Source organism: Hypanus sabinus, chromosome 29 (genome assembly GCF_030144855.1).
Source record: "Hypanus sabinus isolate sHypSab1 chromosome 29, sHypSab1.hap1, whole genome shotgun sequence".
NCBI lineage: Eukaryota > Metazoa > Chordata > Chondrichthyes > Myliobatiformes > Dasyatidae > Hypanus > Hypanus sabinus.
The window spans coordinates 22,940,386-22,958,980 of record NC_082734.1 but is presented as its reverse complement, the minus strand read 5'-3'; the positions used below and the strand labels follow the sequence as shown (position 1 = coordinate 22,958,980).

Genomic DNA, 18,595 nt, shown 5'->3' with positions numbered 1-18,595 from the left:
TCAGCCATGATGGAATGGCAGGAAAGATTCAATGGGCCGAATGGCCTAATTCTGCTTTATGTTGGCTTTCAAGGCTTGTGTACGTGCATACATGGGTCCCTTATAATTTCAACTTCAAACCTCCAACGTTTAACAATGACTAGTTTTTTTTGTGTTTATCACTGAGCTTTGCCTGGAGTCCCTGGCACTAAAGCTCAATTCCTGGTGCATCAACTGCTCTCCATCTACTCCCATGAAGATTCTGTGTCAAAAGAGTATGCACAAAGAGATAGGGGCAGAATTAGGCCATTTGGCCCATCGTCTGTTCTGCCATTCAATCATGATTTACTTGTCCTCTCATCCCCATTCTCCTGGCTTCTCCCTGTAACCTTCAACACCCTTACTCATTAAGAACCTATTAATCTCCATGTTAATTATTCTTAATGACTTGCCTCCACAATTAATTCCACAGATTCACCACCCCAGGCTAAAAAAAGACCTCCTTATCTCTGCTAATATGAAGAATTGATACTGAGGCATTGGGCCTACTTCAGGGAATCAGCTCTAAGGACTCAATATCATTTGGAGTGTTGTTGCTTGCTCCTATTGTTTGCATGATTTGTGTTTTTTTTCTCTTTTTCTGCACATTGGGGGTTGGTCTTTTTTTTTAATTGGGTTCTTTCGGGTTTCTTACTTTTGTGGCTGCCTGTAAGCGGACAAATCTCACGGTTGCATAATTTATACATTCTTTGAAAATAAATGTACCTTGAATCTTGAATCTTTGAATGTAAAGGGACATCCTTCTATTCTGAGGCTGTATCCTCTGTTCCTAGACTCCCCCACCATTGGAAACACCTCCACATCCCACTCTATCGAAGGCTTTCAATGTTCATTAGGTTTCAATGAGATCCTTCCTTACCCCCTAAACTCCAGCAGGTACAGGCCCCAAAACCATCAAATGCTCCTCATGCATTAAACCTTTCATTCCCAGGTCACAGTGATCTCTGTTCCCTTCTCAGCTGATGTTCATTGCCACAATATTCTGCAGGGATGACCAGATCTTCCCAATCAGTTTTAGGGTTGTGCAAATCCATTTTTCTTCACACACCCAACACCAGAACTGGTGCCAGGCCAACCGTACTGTCAGAGAGACACAGCTTCAAGTTGAACTCTGATCCCAGAATTTGGCAGAACAGCCATTCTTTCCTTATTGTACGCAGATTACTTTTCCACCAAATTTATTTTTCCAAAGAATGTCCAATTATTTTTTTGAAAGTTACTACTGAATATGTTCCCTTTTGGGTCTTGTTTTCCAAGCAAAATAGTTTGCTGTGCTAAAGGAAACTTCCTCTTCTCCTCTCAAGTTCTTTCCTAATTATCTTAAATCTGTCGCCTTCAGTTTTCACCCTTTCAGTAGAAACAGTTTATTCTTAGTTACTCAAGAGCCATTATAATATTAAACATCCCAAATGTTTCAACAATTCAATGCAACACACACACACACACACACACACACACACACACACACACACACACACACACACACACACACAATATGGGACAAACTCAACAGGTCGGTACCATCTATGGAGGGGAATAAACAGACCTTATTTCAAGCCGAGACCCTTCATCAGCATGAACATTGATTTTCCTTACTTGTTTTTAAAGCTCTTTAAGGTCTGGGACCAAGAGTACATCACAGAATTTGTTTCATTTTATAATCCTGAAAGAGCCCTCAGGTCTTCTCCTGCTGGTCTCTTAAATTTAAACAATCCCCTTCAAAAGATAACCGGCAGGTCAGCTTTTTTGAACTACACTCCTAAACTCTGCAATTCAGTGCCTAAAACTATAAATGGTGCACTCAGCTGATACTACTAAACTCCTCCTCAAAATCTATTTATTTAATCTTGCTTTTAACTGACATCGTTTTACTTTTATTTTCAAGTTTGCACTTCATTCCATTGTAAAGTGCTTTGAACTGCACGAAAAGTGCATCAAGCAGTCGTAAATCAAGGCAACTGGACTCGCTGTGTTGTCTAGAAGAGGTTTTGCCAATCTTCCGAAAGGCTTCTTCAGTCTTCCAGTTTTCCAGTTTATAAACTCCGTGAGTTGTTTGCAATCCTAACTTCTTGACCCTGGCAGCTCTACAACAGTTCACACCTCCATTCATGCAAAGATAAGATGAATGACGCTCTCATTGCTATACCTTTAAACAACTCTCAGAGTTTATAAACTGGAAAGCTATCCACTCAGCCTCTTGGATGAGTGGTGAAACGTTTTCTAGATAGCACAAGTCCAGTTGCCTTGATTTACTACTGCTTGATATGCAATGACCTGGATGACTGAGAACCTTCACAGATGTGTATGAAAAGTGCTCTATAAGTAAGTTATTACTATTAACATGGCCCTTCACCTTATTTATCCACCTGTACTGCATTTTTTCTATCATTGTAACGCTATCTGACATATAAAACATATAAGATTATTAAGGGATTGGACACGCTAGAGGCAGGAAACATGTTCCCGATGTTGGGGGAGTCCAGAACCAGAGGCCACAGTTTAAGAATAAGGGGTAGGCCATTTAGAACGGAATTTAGGAAAAACTTTTTCACCCAGAGAGTTGTGGATCTATGGAATGCTCTGCCTCAGAAGGCAGTGGAGGCCAATTCTCTGGATGCTTTCAAGAAAGAGTTAGATAGAGCTCTTAAAGATAGCAGGGTCAAGGGATACGGGGAGAGGGCAGGAACGGGATACTGATTGTGCATGATCAGCCATGATCACATTGAATGGCGGTGCTGGCTCGAAGGGCTGAATGGCCTACTCCTGCACCTATTGTCTATTATCTACTGGATTCTATTTCCCTTTTCCTATTTGATGTACTGATGTATGGAGTGATCTGTATACACAGCATGCAGACAAAAGCTTTTCACTGTATCTCGGCACATTTAGCAAAAAGACAACTACCGTCCTTTCCATTCCCGAAGATAATACACGGATAGTGATTAGCTTTGTAATCACATGTGCTGCAAAACATACAGTGAAGTGCGTCATTGGCGTCACAACAAACACAGACTTAGGATGTGCTGTGCGCAGCCCACAAGTGCCACCATGTTTCTGGAGCTAACGTGGCATATCTGCAACTCACTCACCCTAACCTGCACAACTTTGGAAACTGATAGGAAATCGGAGCGCCTGAAAGAAGCCCATGTGGTCACAGGGAGAGCGGGAATTGAAACTGTATTGCTGGTGCTGTAATAGCATTATGCTAGCTCACTAAGCTACTCCGTTGCCCCTTCATTTCATTTAAATCTACTATTGAATGTGCTGGTGTGTGGCCAAATGGTTAAGGTGTTCATCTAGTGATCTGAAGGTCGCTAGTTCGAGCCTTGGCTGAGGCTGCATGTGTGTCCTTGAGCAAAGCACTTAACCACACATTGCTCTGCGATGACACCGATGCCAAGCTGTATGGGTCCCAATGCCCTTCACTTGGACAACATCAGTGGCGTGGAGAGGGGAGACTTGCAGTTGGGCAACTGCCGGTCTCCCATAAAAAAAACTTCCACAAAACTTGCACAAAGACTTTCCAAGGTGCAAATCCATGGTCTATCAGACTAACTGAGGCCTACACACTACCCACTGTTGAATAAAAAGATCATCAACCTTTGAATTCTAGGGGAGAAATTAGTTAAACAGAGGCAGAGTCACCATTTTCAGGAATCCTTACAGGCTCAGTCTCACTGTGTGCTTCAGACACACAGCATCCTTCATATCTGACCTCAGTGGGAAAATCACAAAGGTCTCTCCTACTGGACCTCAGGGTTGGATAATTGTTGGGAGAAGAGGAGAAGGTAGAACGATGAATTTCACAACACATATGTCAGTAATAATAAACCTGACAGGTCTAGAATACAAAAGCAAGGATGTAATGCTGACACTCTTTTTAAAGCACTGGTGAGGCCTCACTTATGCACAGCTTTGGGCCCCTTATTTAAGGAGATGGTGACGTTGGAAAGGGTTTGGAGAAGGTTCACGAGAATGATTCTGGGAAAGTAAGGCTTATCTCATGAGGAACGATTGATGGCTCTGGGCCTTTACTTGCTGGAATTTAGAAGAACAAGGGGGATCTCAATGAAACTTAGATAAAGTGGATGTGGAGAAGAGGTTTCCTATGGTGGGGATGTCTAGGACCACAGGGCACAACCTCAGAATAGAGGGACATCCATTTAGAACAGAAATGAGGAGGAATTTCTTTAGCCAGAGGGTGGTGAATCTGTGAAATTTGTTGCCAGATCATCGGGTGTATTTAAGGCAGTTATTGATATGTTCTTGATTAGTTAGGGCTTGAAAGGTTATGGGAAGAAGGGAGGAGAATGAGATTGAGAGGGATCAGTCATGTGAAATGGCAGAGCAGGCTTGGCCTAATTCTGCTCCTATGTCTTGTGGTTTTGTGAATCATATTTTGGGATGAGGGGGAATGTGCATGGAAAATTTAGATTCAGACCCATTTATTTATCACCTGTACATGAAACATACAGTGAAACCCCTTGTTTGCATTCACAACCAACACAACCTAAGGATGTGCTGGGGGAACTGCAATGTTGCTACACACTCTGGTGCCAACACACCACACCCACCATGCTCAGCAGGAAGGTGGCCTCAGCTCTGATGCCAGTGGATACCGAGGACAGACAAGCTTGCTCAAACACAGCAACGTCCTGTGCTATACCACAGAGGTGCCCAGTTGCTGAGGAACAGGATCCTTAATACCTTTAAAAGATGATAAGTCATAGGGTAATACAGCACAGAAAGACCATTCAGCCCATTTGACCCATGCCGACCTTCTGCCTCATCCCATCAACCTGCATCCGGACCCTAGCCTTACCCACTCGCCTATCCATACTTCTCATAAGTGCTGCAATTGGAAGTGTCTCTACCACACTGGTTGTATTTCCAACCACAGTCTATCAGCACAAGGCATGATCAAGGTTACCAGCAGCTCAAAGGGAATCCTGTCAGCAAAGTCACTTCCTAAGGAAAATTAAAATTTACGTCAGCTCTCCAAATGGTACTTTCTTTAGATGGCGAATTCTCTCGACATCGGAGAACCATTCAGTCAAGTTCCAGCCAGATGGAAAGGATGAAAGCTTTTGTACTCCTAAAAGCAGGACACACGATCTGGCCAGTAATTGCTAAGTATTTAGATGTGAACATCACCAGCAACCTGCCCCGATCCAACGAAACAGATACTACAGCCAAGAAAGCTCACCAGGGGCCTCTACATCCTCAGAAGGCTAAATATTGAAAACTCACTTTATGCATCATTTGAACATCAAATCGTCGCAATATATAGTGGAATGTGTCATTTGTGTTGAAGGCCAACACAATTCAGAAACATGCTGGGCTACAGGTGTCGTCACACATCTGGTGCCAAAATAGCATGCCACAACTCACGAATCCTAAACCATAAGTCTTTGGAATGTGCTAAGGCAATTTAAGAACGGGCTAAGAAAATCCGGACGTCCCTGTAGGCCCTCAGTAATATTTATTATTGTGTGGTGGAGGGTATATTGACTGGCTGCATCAAGGCTTGATATAAAAACACCAATGCCCTTGAATGGAAAACCCTACAAAAGTAGTGGATATGGCCCAGTCCATCACGGGTAAAGCGCTCCCCTTTGTTGAGCACATGTTGTAGGAAAGCAGCATCCATCATCAGGGACCCCCAGAACTCAGGTCATGCTCTCTTCTCACTGCTGCCATCAGGAAGGTGGTACAGGAGCCCCAGGTGCCACACCTCCAGGTGCAGGAACAGTTATTACCCCTCCAACATCAGGCAGCTTCACTTGCCCCATCACTGAACTGTTCCCACAACCTACGGGCTCACTTTTAAGGACTCTTCATCTCATGTTTTGGATATTTATTGCTTATTTATTTATTTTTCCTTCCCTTTTTGTATTTGCATAGTTTGCTGTCTTTTGCACACTGGTTGTCTGCTCTGTTGGTGTGGTCTTTCATTGAGTCTACGATGGTTATTGGATTTATTGAGTATGCCCATAAGTAACTAAACTTGAGGGGTGTATGTGGTGACATATGTACTTTGATGATAAATTTACTTCAAACCTTGATACGTAAATAGAGCAGCGAGATCTTGGAGTCTGAGATCATAACTCACTACACAGGTTGACCAGGTGATTAAGAAGGCATATGGCATGCTTACCTTTATTCGTCAAGGCTCTGAGTTCTAGAGACTGGAAGTTGCGTTATAGCTTTATGAAACTCTAGTTGGGCCACATCTGAAGTATTACACACAGCTCTGGTCGTCCTATTATAGGAACGATGTTGAGGTTTAGCAGTATGTTGCCTGGATTGGGGGCATGGGCTATAATGACAGGTTGGACAAACTTGGTTTGTTTTCTCTAGAGTGACAATGGCTGAGGGGAGATGGAAAGAGGTGTATAAGATTATAAGAGGTATTTTTTGAGGATTTGACTAAATACGTTGATGATGGTAGAGCAGTAGATGTAGTGTATATGGATTTCAGCAAGGCATTTGACAAGGTACCCCGTGCAAGTCTTATTGAGAAAGTAAGAAGGCATGGGATCCAAGGGGACCTTGCTTTGTGGATCCAGAATTGGTTTGCCCACGGAAGGCAAAGAATGGTTGTAGACAGGTCATATTCTGCATGGAGGTTGGTGACCAGTGGTGTGCCTCAGGGATCTGTTCTGGGACCTCTACTCTTCTTGACTTTTATAAATGACCTGTATGAAGAAGTGGAGGGATGGGTTAGTAAATTTGCTGATGACACATAGGTTGGAGGTGTTGTGGACAGTGTGAAGGGCTGTCAGAGTTACAGCAGGACGTTGATAGGATGCAAAAATGGGCTGAGAAGTGGCAGATGGAGTTCAACCCAGATAAGTGAGAGGTGGTTCATATTGGTATGACAAATATGATGACAGAATATAGTATTAATGGTAAGACTCTTGGCAGCGTGGAGGATCAGAGGGATCTTGGGGTCTGAGTCCATAGAACTCTCAAGGCTGCTGAGCCGGTTGACTCTGCGATTAAGAAAGCAAACGATGCATTGGCCTTCATCAATTGTGGGATTGTTTAGGAGCCGAGTGCTAATGTTGTAGCTAAATAGGACCCTGGTCAGAACCCATTTGGGGTTCTGTGCTCAGTTCTGGTCGCCTCACTATAGGAAGGGTGTGAAAGCCATAGAAAGGGTGCAGAGGAGATCTACAAGGATGTTGCCTGGATTGGGGAGCATACCTTATGAGAACAGGTTGAGTGAACTCGGCCTATTTTCCTCGGAGCGACGGAGGATGAGGGGTGACTTGATAGAGGTGTGCAAGATGATGAGATGCATTGATCATGTGGATAGTCGCTTTTTTCCTAGGGCTGAAATGGCTGTCATGAGAGGGCTTAGTTTTAAGGTGCTTGGAAGTAGGTACAAAAACATACAGGGGTAAGTTTTTTTACACAGAGTGGTGAGTGCATGGAATGGGCTGCCGGCGACGGAAGTGGAGGCAGATATGATAGTGTCTTTTAAGAGAATCCTGGACAGGTACATGGAGCTCAGAAAAATAGAGGGCTAACCATAGGTAATTTCTCAGGAAAGGTAATGTTCGGCACAGCTATGTGGACCGAAGGGCCTGTATTGTGGGGTAAGTTTTCTATGTTTCTATGTATAGATAGAGTAGACAGACAGTATCATTTTCTCTGGATTGAAATATCTAATGCCAGAGGACATGCACTTAAGGTGAGAGGGGGTAATTTTAAAGATGTTAGAGGCACCTTTTTTTTAAATATACACAGTGGTGGGTGTGTGGAATGCGCTGGCTGGGGTTGTGGTAGAGGCAGATACATTAGGGATTTTTAAGAGATGTTTAGATAGGCAGATGAATGTGAGGAAAATGGAGGAATGTGGATATTGTGTAAGTACAAGGGATTAGTTTAGTTGTTCATTTATTTGGTTTGGCAGAACACTGTGGGCAGGAAGGCCTGTTCCTGTGCTGCACTGTTGCATGTTCTCTGAAAGCTGCCAACATAATCGAGCCCCATGCAGCCTAGACAACCTCCTTTCTTCACCCTTCTAAGGGACAGAAGATACAAAAGTGTGAAAACGGGCACCACCAGGATCAAGGACAGCTTCTACCCTCTGCTCTAAGACTCTTGAAGGGATGTCTTGGACAATAAAGATGAACTCTTGGGGTCACAGTTTACTTCATTAAGACATTGCACATTATTATCAACCTGCACAGTGCCTGTAACGCCATGTTCTGCATTTCTTCATTGCAGTTCCCTTGTACCCCCTTGATGCAAGCACAAGAGATGCTGGAAATCCAGAATAATTCCACACAAAATGCCAGAGGAACTCAGCAGGTCAGGTAACATCTGTGAAGAAAAATAAGGAGTCAATGTTTCAGGCTCAGACCATTCAGCATAAGTCCTGTTGAATGGTCTCAGACTGAAACATCAAATCTTTATTCCTTTCCATGGATGCTGTCTGAGCTGCTGAGTTCCTCTAAAATTGTGTGTGCATGTTACTACCTTGACATATTTATTGTTTGAAATGACCTGCATGGATGGCATGCAAAGCAAGGGTTTTCCACAGTATCTCAGTACAGGTGACGTTAACAAGTCAATTACCAAAGGCCAATGACATGAACTTCATACACTCTCACTGTCACCAGAGTCACAGTTGTGAATAGTTTAACTGATTTCTCCCCTTCCTATTCCAATTCACACCCACACCAGAGCTGGTATCTATATTCTGAAGATGTGGAAGGGTTTGAGTCCAATTCTGATAACCAGCTTGTTCATACACGTCTCCAAAGGAATCTCAGAGCTTTGAGCTCACCCTAGTTATCGTACATTGTTCATAACAGATAGAAGATCTGTCTTCTAGAGAGACTAACAATATACAAATGTTTGTAGATTAATAATCACATCCTGTCAGCAATAAAACTCTAAGTCACAGGAGCAGAATTAGGCCATTTGGCCCATCAAGGCTGTTCCACCATTCTATCATGGCTGATTTATTACCCCTCTCGACCCCATTCTCCAGCCTTCTCCCTGATGGGAACTACCTGATGACACCTGCTCCTGGCTGAAGGCTACGGTTACCTCATAAGATATCTGGAGGATGCACCCTAACAGGTGATGTAACAAGTAATCTCTGGTTTTTACCAGTGGCTTCCAGGAAAGGCTGGTATGGCAACCGAGGAAGGTCCATGACACTGGAGAGACAGCTGACCTCCAGGAGAGGCTGGCATGGGCTCACAACCTTGTGGGCAGCACTCTCAGGAGGGCACCACTCAAGCTACGATTGAACACGGAGAGCAATACCCCCCCCCCGGGGTCTCCTGAGAGGGGGGTAGGATGAGAGACTCAACGGGACAGACATACCGGCAACGGTCAGGACAGGAAACACGACTACAAGGAAGCTAAAGCAAACAACACTGACCGGAGAGGAATTCATAGCAAGGTGTCATTGCGGGAAAGTCTGCAAAAACATCAGCAGGCTCAAGGTACACCAGGGCAGGTCTAGGTGTGGATCGATGGTGACCCAAGTGCAGCGCACTGTCTTAGTATCTGGCGAGACGAAGGAGGATGTCAGCCACGGAGCTGAAGATCTCTCCGCACTTGAGTCGCCTCAGCACCAAACAACAGACCAAGTGAGTTCCCCCTCGGCTACCCCAATCCATTCATCAAGGAAAGACAGGATCAAATGGCCTACATCGTCAGACAACGTCGCCTGGACGCAGTTCAATGATGATATAGACGGCATCCTGGAAGTTGCCTTAGCAGGCCCAGTACTTGGCGGTAAAGTCAAGATCTGGCTGTATCAATATGGCCTTCTGCCCAGGCTTCTCTGGCTCTTCACACTTCCCCATGACTGCCGTAAAGGGCATCGAGAGGAAAACCAACAAGCACCTGGGGAGATGGTTAGGAGATCCCCCAAGCTTCTCTTCGGTGGGCCTCTATATTCGATCCGGGCAGCTGCAGCTTCCCCTGACATCTGTTGTGGAGGGATATAAGGTGGCTAAATGCAGATCCTTATTAAGCTTGAGAGATTGCAATGATGACCTGGTAAAGCATGCAGGCGTTACAACCAGATCTGGGCACAAGTGGGCAGCCAATGTAGCAGTACAGCAGGCTGTGTGTTCTCTGCAGCTGCGAGATATCATCGGCAGCCCCCGCGTCGGGCGGCAAGGCCTCGGCACAGTTCACTTCCAGCAGTGGGGAAACATGAGCATCAGGAACAGGCGAGACATGGTACAGGCAGGAGTACGGATCCGTGAGGAAGAGAAGCAGATGTCAAAGGCAGTGGGACAAGTGTCCCAGGGTGCCTGGACAAAATGGGACCTGACCAAGCACAAGATCTCATGGGCAGAGTTATGGAGACTGGAGTCCTTCCATATTTCCTTCCTCTTATGATCGGTGTTTGAAACCCTTCCTTTGCCATTACATCTGTACACATGGGGGATGAGAGAGGACCTGAACTGTAAGCTCTGTAGTCAAAAGGGAACACTGGCTCATATACTGTCCGGGTGTAAAACAGCTCTAATTCAAGGACGGTATAGGTGGCACCATGATAAGGTGCTGCTGGCTCTTGCTGACACACTAGAGCGAGAGAGATGCAAAAAGAGGACGGCAGGCACAGATTTGAGGAAGGCCATCGCCTTCATCAAAGAGGGAGCCAGGCCTTTCGTAACCAAACAACCAAAGCCAAATCTGCTGCTAACGACCAGGTCCTGGGAGATGAGGGTCGATGTGGGAAGGAGGCTGCAGTTCCCGGAGGTGGTGCACACAACCCCCTGCCCGGACATTGTATTGTAGTCAACTGAAGACCGGAAAATAATTCTGGTTGAGCTGACGGTGCCAGGGGGATGGGAAGAGGCCCACGAGAGAAAGGCCTTGAAGTACCAGCCCTTAGTGCAGGAGTGCAAAGACAAGGGATGTCAGGCATGGTTGTTCCCTGTGGAGATTGGCTGCAGAGTTTTCCCAGCCAAATCAGCATGGCAGTTGTTATCAGCTCTGGGCCTGGACGAAAGGAGCAACTTGAATCCTCCAAGCAGCTTGTAGGGTGGGGGAAGAGGCAGAACAAGCCTCTTGTTGGATTTGGAGTAGGCAAGAGGAGTGAAGCTGGAAGCCAGGAGCAGACGGGCAGTGATTTGGCCACCACTGCCGGCCCACCAAATGGACAGTGTTGTGGTTAAGGGTCGAAACACTTCTGTGAAGGTTGGGAATCACCTGATGCCATCTGCTCCCGGCTGAAGGCTACAGTTACCTCATGAGGTATTTGGAGAAGGCACCCTAACAGGTGTATGTAACAAGTAACCTTTATTAATCAAGAACCTATCAATCTCCACTTCAAATATACCCAATGACTTGGCTTCCACAGCCGCCTGTAGTAATGAATTCCACAGATTTACCACTCTCTGGCTCCAGAAATTTCTCCTCAGCTCTGTTCTAAAGGGAGGTATTTGTTTTCTGAGACTGATTTCCATTAGTTCAACACACCAATCATCAGAGTTCATTTTACAAATACCCATTACGTTTCAATAGTGACAATACTGGGATTTTACTCTTTATATCTGAGAATCAACACAAGTGAGGATAGAGGCTCACCTTGAACCCATTATCTTACCCTGACCTTGTTTAAACTATAGTACTCTGGTGGCAGCTAGTGGCTGGTCCAGAACTCTACAATAAAGGATCACAGATGAGTGGCAAGTCACTTTATTTTAAATCAACAACAGTGCAGCTCAGCTATTCATACTTCACTCTGTTGCCGTGAGTTTTGAGTTGTCCAGATCACGAGAACGTCCAGCAAATAATGTGTATTTACAACATGCCACACTCCTCTGGGAAAACTTCGAACTTCCGATGCTTCCTCTCGCCTGCATTTGTCACCGCCCGCCTCCACCGGAGCCACCACCACCGCTCCCTCCGTTAGGATCCTGCGCTCCCGACATCATCAGGAAGATTACAATTGGCACGATGTACATCCACTGTGAAAAGGAGAGACAGAAAGCAGGTCATTTTCAGGCTTACCAGATTATGAAGAGGCATCATCTCCTTTCAGTGAGTGTGAGGAAGATCAGATCACTGAGGTAAAATAATGAGCACAGATCTGTCCGGGATTAGACCTGCAGCTAGAGAGAAATGTTGTGCCGGGATGCAGAGCTGGGCCGAGAAGTTGAACCTGGATAAGCGTGAAGTGATTCACTTTGGAAGGTCAAATTTGACGCAGAATGCTGGGTTACTGGCAGGATTCTTAGCAGTGTGGTGGAACAGAGGGTTCTTAAGAGTCCATGCCCATAGAGCCCTCAAAGTTGCTGAACAACTTGATAGGGTTGTTAAGAAGCCGTATGATGCGTTCACCTTCATTAGTCAGGGGATTAAGTTCAGGTGCTGCAAGGTGATGTTGCAACTCTGTGAAACACTTGGAATGCTGCACTCAGATCTGGTCATTATAGGAAGGATATGGAAGCTTTACAGAGTATGCTGAGGAGATTTACAAGGATGCTGCCTGGATTAGAAAATGTCTTATGAGGATAGGTTGAGCAAGCTAGGGCTTTGTTCTTTGGAGCGAGGAAGAATGAGTGGTGACTTGATAGAGGTGTACAAAATTATAACAGGCATACATAGATCAAGTTGATAGTAGTTGCCTTTTTCCCCAGGGTGAAAATTGCTAATACAAGGAGCACAATTTCAGACATCCCACCTCTCCCGGAAGTCTCCTGCAAATTGATAGCAGCTCCCTGACGCCCGGAAATTATATACAATACCCCAGAAATCTATTTTTTTGAGAGGGAGAGGGAGAGAGAGCGGGAGTAATTCTTTCATTAGCATAGCTAGCGTGATTTAAACTAGCTGGCTAGCTGCTAAGGAGCTACTCTATTGCAGACTTCTCACCTCCCCTGGGAGTCTCCCGCAAACTGATGGTGTTACCTCCCTGAAATGAGTTTTTGCAGGGTGGGATGTCTGACATTTTCAAAGTAACATACAAAATGGGGCAGGAACACAGTAGGTCAGGCATCATCTATGGAAATCTCTCAAATGATATTTGATTTCCATAGGTGTTGTGTGTGTCTGTGTCTGGATTGAGTATCTGCAGAATATCCTTAAAATTTCAAGATGACTAAAGGGCATCAGAAGTAAGTTATTTTTTTAAAAAAAAAGAATGGAGGGTATGTGGAAGATGTTGCCGGGGTGCAGGGGTGGTGATGGTAACGGATACATTAAGGATTTTTAAGAGACTCTTGGATGTTAGAAAAATAGAGGGCTATGTGGGAGTGAAGAATTAGATTGATCTCAGAGTAGGTTAAAAGGTCAGCACAATATTATGGAGCAAGTAGCCTTTACTGTGCTGTAACGTTCTGAAACCATGGCAGGAGAGAAAGCATGCACATCGTCAAAGTCCAACCTCATGATTAAGGAATCTGTACATCCAAAAGGATGTGATTTTGGAAAGAATTTGCATCCCATGCCCCCACCCCTTGATAATTGTAGGCATGGTATTTACTTATGGCTTAACAGGAAAGTGCTGTAGCTCGCAGTTATAAATGATTTTAAAATGGCTTCCCACCCACTCTACATGCTAACATCATCGTCCTCCCATTTCACAAGGACCAACGAGAACCCCAGCCACCCTGAAGAAGGAAGCCAGGCACATGTCCAGTTTCCATTCACACCAAGGAAATCTTCAAGAGGCAGTTCCTCAAGAAGGCAGCATCCAAAATCAGAATCAGATTTATTATCACTTACATATGTGTTGAAATTTGTTTTGTAGCAGCAGTGCAGAGCAATACATTAAAAAAAATTACTTCAGGTTGCAAAAGAAATATAATATTAAAAATTCACCATTCAGGATCCTCACCACCTGGGATAGGACCTCTTCTCATTCCTCCATTGGGGTGGAGATATAGGAGCCTGGAGGCCCACACTCAGTGATCCAGGAACAGCTGCTTCCCCTCCACCGTTAGATTTCTCACTGGTCTATAAATCCATAAACACCACTGCATTATTCCTTAACTTTAGCACTGTTTGCTTCTGTAATTTATGGTAATTTTATGTCTATACTACAGCTGCAAGACAAATATCACGTCATAGGTCAGTGATAATCTGATTCTGATGTACACTGCAGTAAAAAGGGGGAAAAATCTGCGGAGAAGCTGACATCTCGGAAGGAAGACTAATCTGCTTCCTATCTGGCAATGATCCTTCCAGTACATCTGGAGGTACAAGAGACAACAGATGCTGAAAATCCAAAGCAACACACAAGAAGATTGAGTCAGAGAGCATCTGTGGAGAGAAACTGACAGTTGACATTTCAGGTAGAAATACTTCATCAGGACTGGAAAGAGGGGAGACATAGTATAAAAAAGCTGTTGGGAGAGGGAGAAAGGAACAGCTGGCAAGTGATAGGTGGATCCAGGTAAGTGGAGAGAGGAGTGATAAACAGGTGGGGGGGGAGTGGAAATGATGCAAGTAGCTGTGAGGTGACAGATGGAAATGACAAAGGGCTGGAGAAGATGAAGGATAAGAGGTGACTTAATAGGAGGTGTAAAAGATATGAGGTATAGATTGAGTGGACACTTTACTAGGGCCAAAATGAGATGACATATCTTAAAAGATATTTGGAGGAAAGTAGGGGGGATTTCACACAGAATAGTGGTACATGGAACATGCTGCCAGGCATTATAGAACACGCAGAAACACTAGAGTCTCAAGTCAGACACATGCATAAACGAAAAATTAAGGCCTCGGTGGGAAGGAAGGGTTACATTGATCTTGGAGTAGGTAAAGAGAGCCTATACTCTGCTGTAGTGTTCTATGTGCATCCTAGTACTTGAATGTTCCATATTCTACAGATCTAATAGAAGAGACAAGTGGACCATGGAATAAAGAGATGCGAGAAGGGGATCCAATGGGAGAGATGTCCGGATGATTGGCGAGTTTTCTTCTCAAAGCATCATAACCCAATATGGCCAGGCATAGGAGTGACAAAGAACTGTATCCCCTCATTCCCCACAGACATCAGAAGCCCAAATGCTTCCAGAGACTGTCCCAACAAAGTTTAACATTATCCTCACTAAGTTTTCTCTGAGCAGGAACCCAGATAATTTCCTTCTCCTTTCTCTCGTTGTGAGCAACTGAAGAACCATCACAGATAAGTACTTACAACACAGATCCAAACATGAGTTGGTGATAAGGAAGGAAGGCAAGGTCAATGTAATTCATTTCGAGAGGACTAGAATATAAAAGCAAGTATGTAATGCTGAGGCTTTAGAAGGGATTGATCAGACTGCACTTTTGAGCCCCTAGCGAAGAAATGAGGTACTGGCATTGGACAGCGACTAGAAGTGGTTCATGAGAATGATCCTAAGAATGAAAGGGTTAATGTATAAAGGGTCTGGGCCTGCATTCAATGCAGTTTAGAAAATTAAGCATGTATCTCATGGAAAACTATCAGATATTGAAATGCCCAGAAAGGGTGGACATGGGGAGGATGTTTCCTATAATGGAGGAGTCTAGACCAGGAGGCATAGTCTCAGAATAGAAGAATGTCCCTTAAGAACAGAGATAAAGAGGAATTCAAAGCCAGAAGTTTGTGTAGGGAATGTTTTGCATCCAGTGATCATAACACCAATAGTTTCAAAGTAATTGTGGAAAAGGATAGGTCTGATTCTCTGGTTGAAATTCTAAGTTGGAGAAAGGCCAATTTTGATGGTATCAGAAAGCATCTGGCAAGTCTGGATTGGTACAGGTTGTTTTCTGGCCAGGGTGCACTTGGTAAGCAGGAGGCCTTCAAAAACAAAATTTTGAGAGTACAGAGTTTGTATGTTCCTGTCAAATTAAAAGGTAAAGGTAACAGGCTTAAGGAACCTTGGTTTCCAAGAGATATTGAGGCTCTGGTTAAGAAAAAAAAAGGTACATAGTAAGTATTGGCAGGCAGAAACAAATAAGGTACTTGAGGAGTATAAATAATGCAAGTGAATGCTTGACGGAAATCAGGTGAGCTAAAAGACATGAGGTTGCTCCAGCAGACAAGGTGAAGGAGAATCCGAAGGGTTTCTACAGATATGTTAAAGCAAAAAGATTGTAAGTGAAAAACTGGTCCCCTGGAAGGTCAGAGGTCATCTATGGGTAGAGCTAAAAGAGGGGGAGATCTTAAATTGATTTTTTTTGCATCTGATTTATTTGGGAAATGGACACAGAGTCTATCGATGCAAGGCAGTGCAGCAATGAGGTCATGGACTTTTTACAGAGGACATGTTTGCAAATTAGAGTGGATGAATCCCTGGGGCCTGATAATGTGTCCCTAAATGATCCAGAGTTCATACAGTTCCAATTCCAACTCCTTAACAGGATCTGAAAGAAGCTTCCGCTGGATGCACTTCTTGCAGGTGTAGTTATCAGGGACACTGGCTGATTTATCATCTCTCTCCCTGCTTTCCCACATCCCCCAAGAGGAGCATTCTGCTATCCTGTCTGGCATCCTCACTGCTCTAAATGTGCAATAATGAATAAAGAAAATCTAAATAACAGAAAAATTCTACCTAATGCCTAGCCCCTAAATTAAATTTTATGATTTGTAAGGGTGTCATAAAGGTTATGGGGAAAAGGCAGGAGAATAGGGTTATAAGGGATAATAAATGGGCCATGATGGAATGGCAGAACAGACTCAATGGGCCAAATGGCCCAAATCTGCTCCTAAGTCTTATGGGTCCCTGGACTTTACAGCTCACCGCTGTGCACTTCCACCCGATATTTCCAACCTTCAGCATTACCACAAACCTAGCTGATTCCTTGCAACATCATGAAAGCGATTAGCCAAATTTATTACTGAGGTTGACAATGGTAATCAGCTGTTTTATATCAGAGATGACATAGTCAATGACCTGAGGATGATGTTTCAAGTGTCAGTGGGATAATAAATACAATCCAGCATTAGTCAGGCTCATTTACCAGTTTTACTGGAGAAAGATTTCAAACCAGTGGTTTCACAGAGGCATTCAGGAGTGAGAGTACCGTAACTCTTTGTCAGACTCAGTTTCTTTTTAAAAAGTGACTTGATGACAAAGGCCTTCAAACAATTCACCATCACAAGAAGCCATTTGATTTCCCTTATACTCCATTGCTAATTTATTAGGTACACCCGCTCATTAAGAAAGGGGAGGAGGGAAGAGAAGAGAGCGATAGTTTTAGGGGACTCTATAGTTAGTGGGGCAGATAGGAGATTTTGTGGGGCAGATCGGGAGTCTCGGATGGTATGTTGCCTCCCTGGTGCCAGGGTCCGGGACATCTCAGATCGGGTGCAGGCTATTCTTGAGAGTGAGGGCATGAACCCAGATGTAGTGGTCCATGTAGGGACCAATGATGTAGGTAAGGTGAGTGAGGGGGTCCTGCTTAGAGAGTTCAGGGAGTTAGGAGTGAAGCTGAAAGGCAGGATCTCCAGGGTGACAATCTCGGGATTGCTACCTGTGCCACGTGCGAGTGAGGCGAAGAATAGAATGATTATGCACATTAATACGAGGCTGAGAGCATGGTGCAGGAAGGAAGGGTTCAGGTTTTTGGATAATTGGTCTTTGTTCCAGGGACATTGGGATCTGTTTCGAAGGGATGGTCTACATCTGAACCGGAGGGGTACTAACATTCTTGCAGGAGTATTTGCCAGTGCTGCTCGGGGGGGTTTAAACTAGATGAGCAGGGGGCAGGGATCCAGATCCAGAGGGTTGGTCAGAAGGTGCATGGGGTTAAATGTGTACAAGGTTTGGGTGATCTTGAGAAGGTCATCAAAATTCAGGGTGCAATTTGCCCGATGGAAGTTCAAGGAACTGGGTTAAGTACAGTAGACAGTGTTTTAAGCAAAGAGAGGAGGAATGGGCTAAGAATTCTATACTTGAATGCGCGTAGTGTCAGAAATAAGACAGATGAGCTTGAAGCTCAGATGAAAATGGGGAACTACGATATTGTTGGGATAACGGAGACATGGCTGCAAGGGGATCAGGCCTGGGAATTGAGTGTACCAGGGTATACATGCTATCGTAGAGACAGAAATATGGGAAGAGGGGGTGGGGTGGCCCTGTTGGTGAGGAATGAGATTCAGTCCTTAGCAAGAGGTGACTTGGGAACAGGGGAAGTAGAGTCTGTGTGGATTGAGCTGAGGAACAGTAAGGGTAAAAAGACCCTAATGGGTGTTGTGTACAGGCCCCCAAACAGTAGCGTGGATATTGGGTACAAGTTGATTAATGAGTTAACATTGGCATGTGCTAAAGGTAATGCAGTCGTTATGGGAGATTTCAACATGCAGGTGGACTGGGAGAATCAGGTAGGTGCTGGACCCCAGGATAGGGAGCTTGTGGAGTGTCTAAGGGATGTATTTTTGGAACAACTTGTGCTTGAGCCAACCAGGAACGAGGCTATTTTGGACTTGGTGATGTGTAATGAACAGGAATTGCTAAGTGATCTTGAAGTAAAGGAGCCATTAGGAAGTAGTGATCATAACATGATAAGTTTTTATCTACAATTTGAGAGGGATAGGGGAAGATCAGAGGTGTCAGTGTTGCAATTAAATAAAGGAAACTACGGAGCCATGAGGGAT

General features: G+C 44.5%; 1 protein-coding gene across 5 annotated transcripts in view; it reads right to left on the bottom strand.

Moving 5' to 3' along the window:
- Positions 1 to 11,708: 11,708 nt before the first annotated feature.
- The window catches only part of emc10 (ER membrane protein complex subunit 10), an 89,088-nt gene continuing 82,201 nt past the window's right edge, over positions 11,709 to 18,595 (bottom strand). For 2 of the 5 annotated variants that reach the window (XM_059953959.1, XM_059953955.1), the window contains 2 exons: positions 13,868 to 13,986; positions 11,709 to 11,996 (listed from right to left, as the gene is read on the bottom strand). In XM_059953959.1, the coding sequence (XP_059809942.1) occupies positions 11,972 to 11,996; positions 13,868 to 13,986 (144 nt within the window). In that variant the 3' untranslated portion in view covers positions 11,709 to 11,971. Of the gene's footprint in view, positions 11,997 to 13,851; positions 13,987 to 18,595 lie in introns of all 5 variants that reach the window. The other 3 variants (XR_009508551.1, XM_059953958.1, XM_059953957.1) reach the window with 2 other exon arrangements.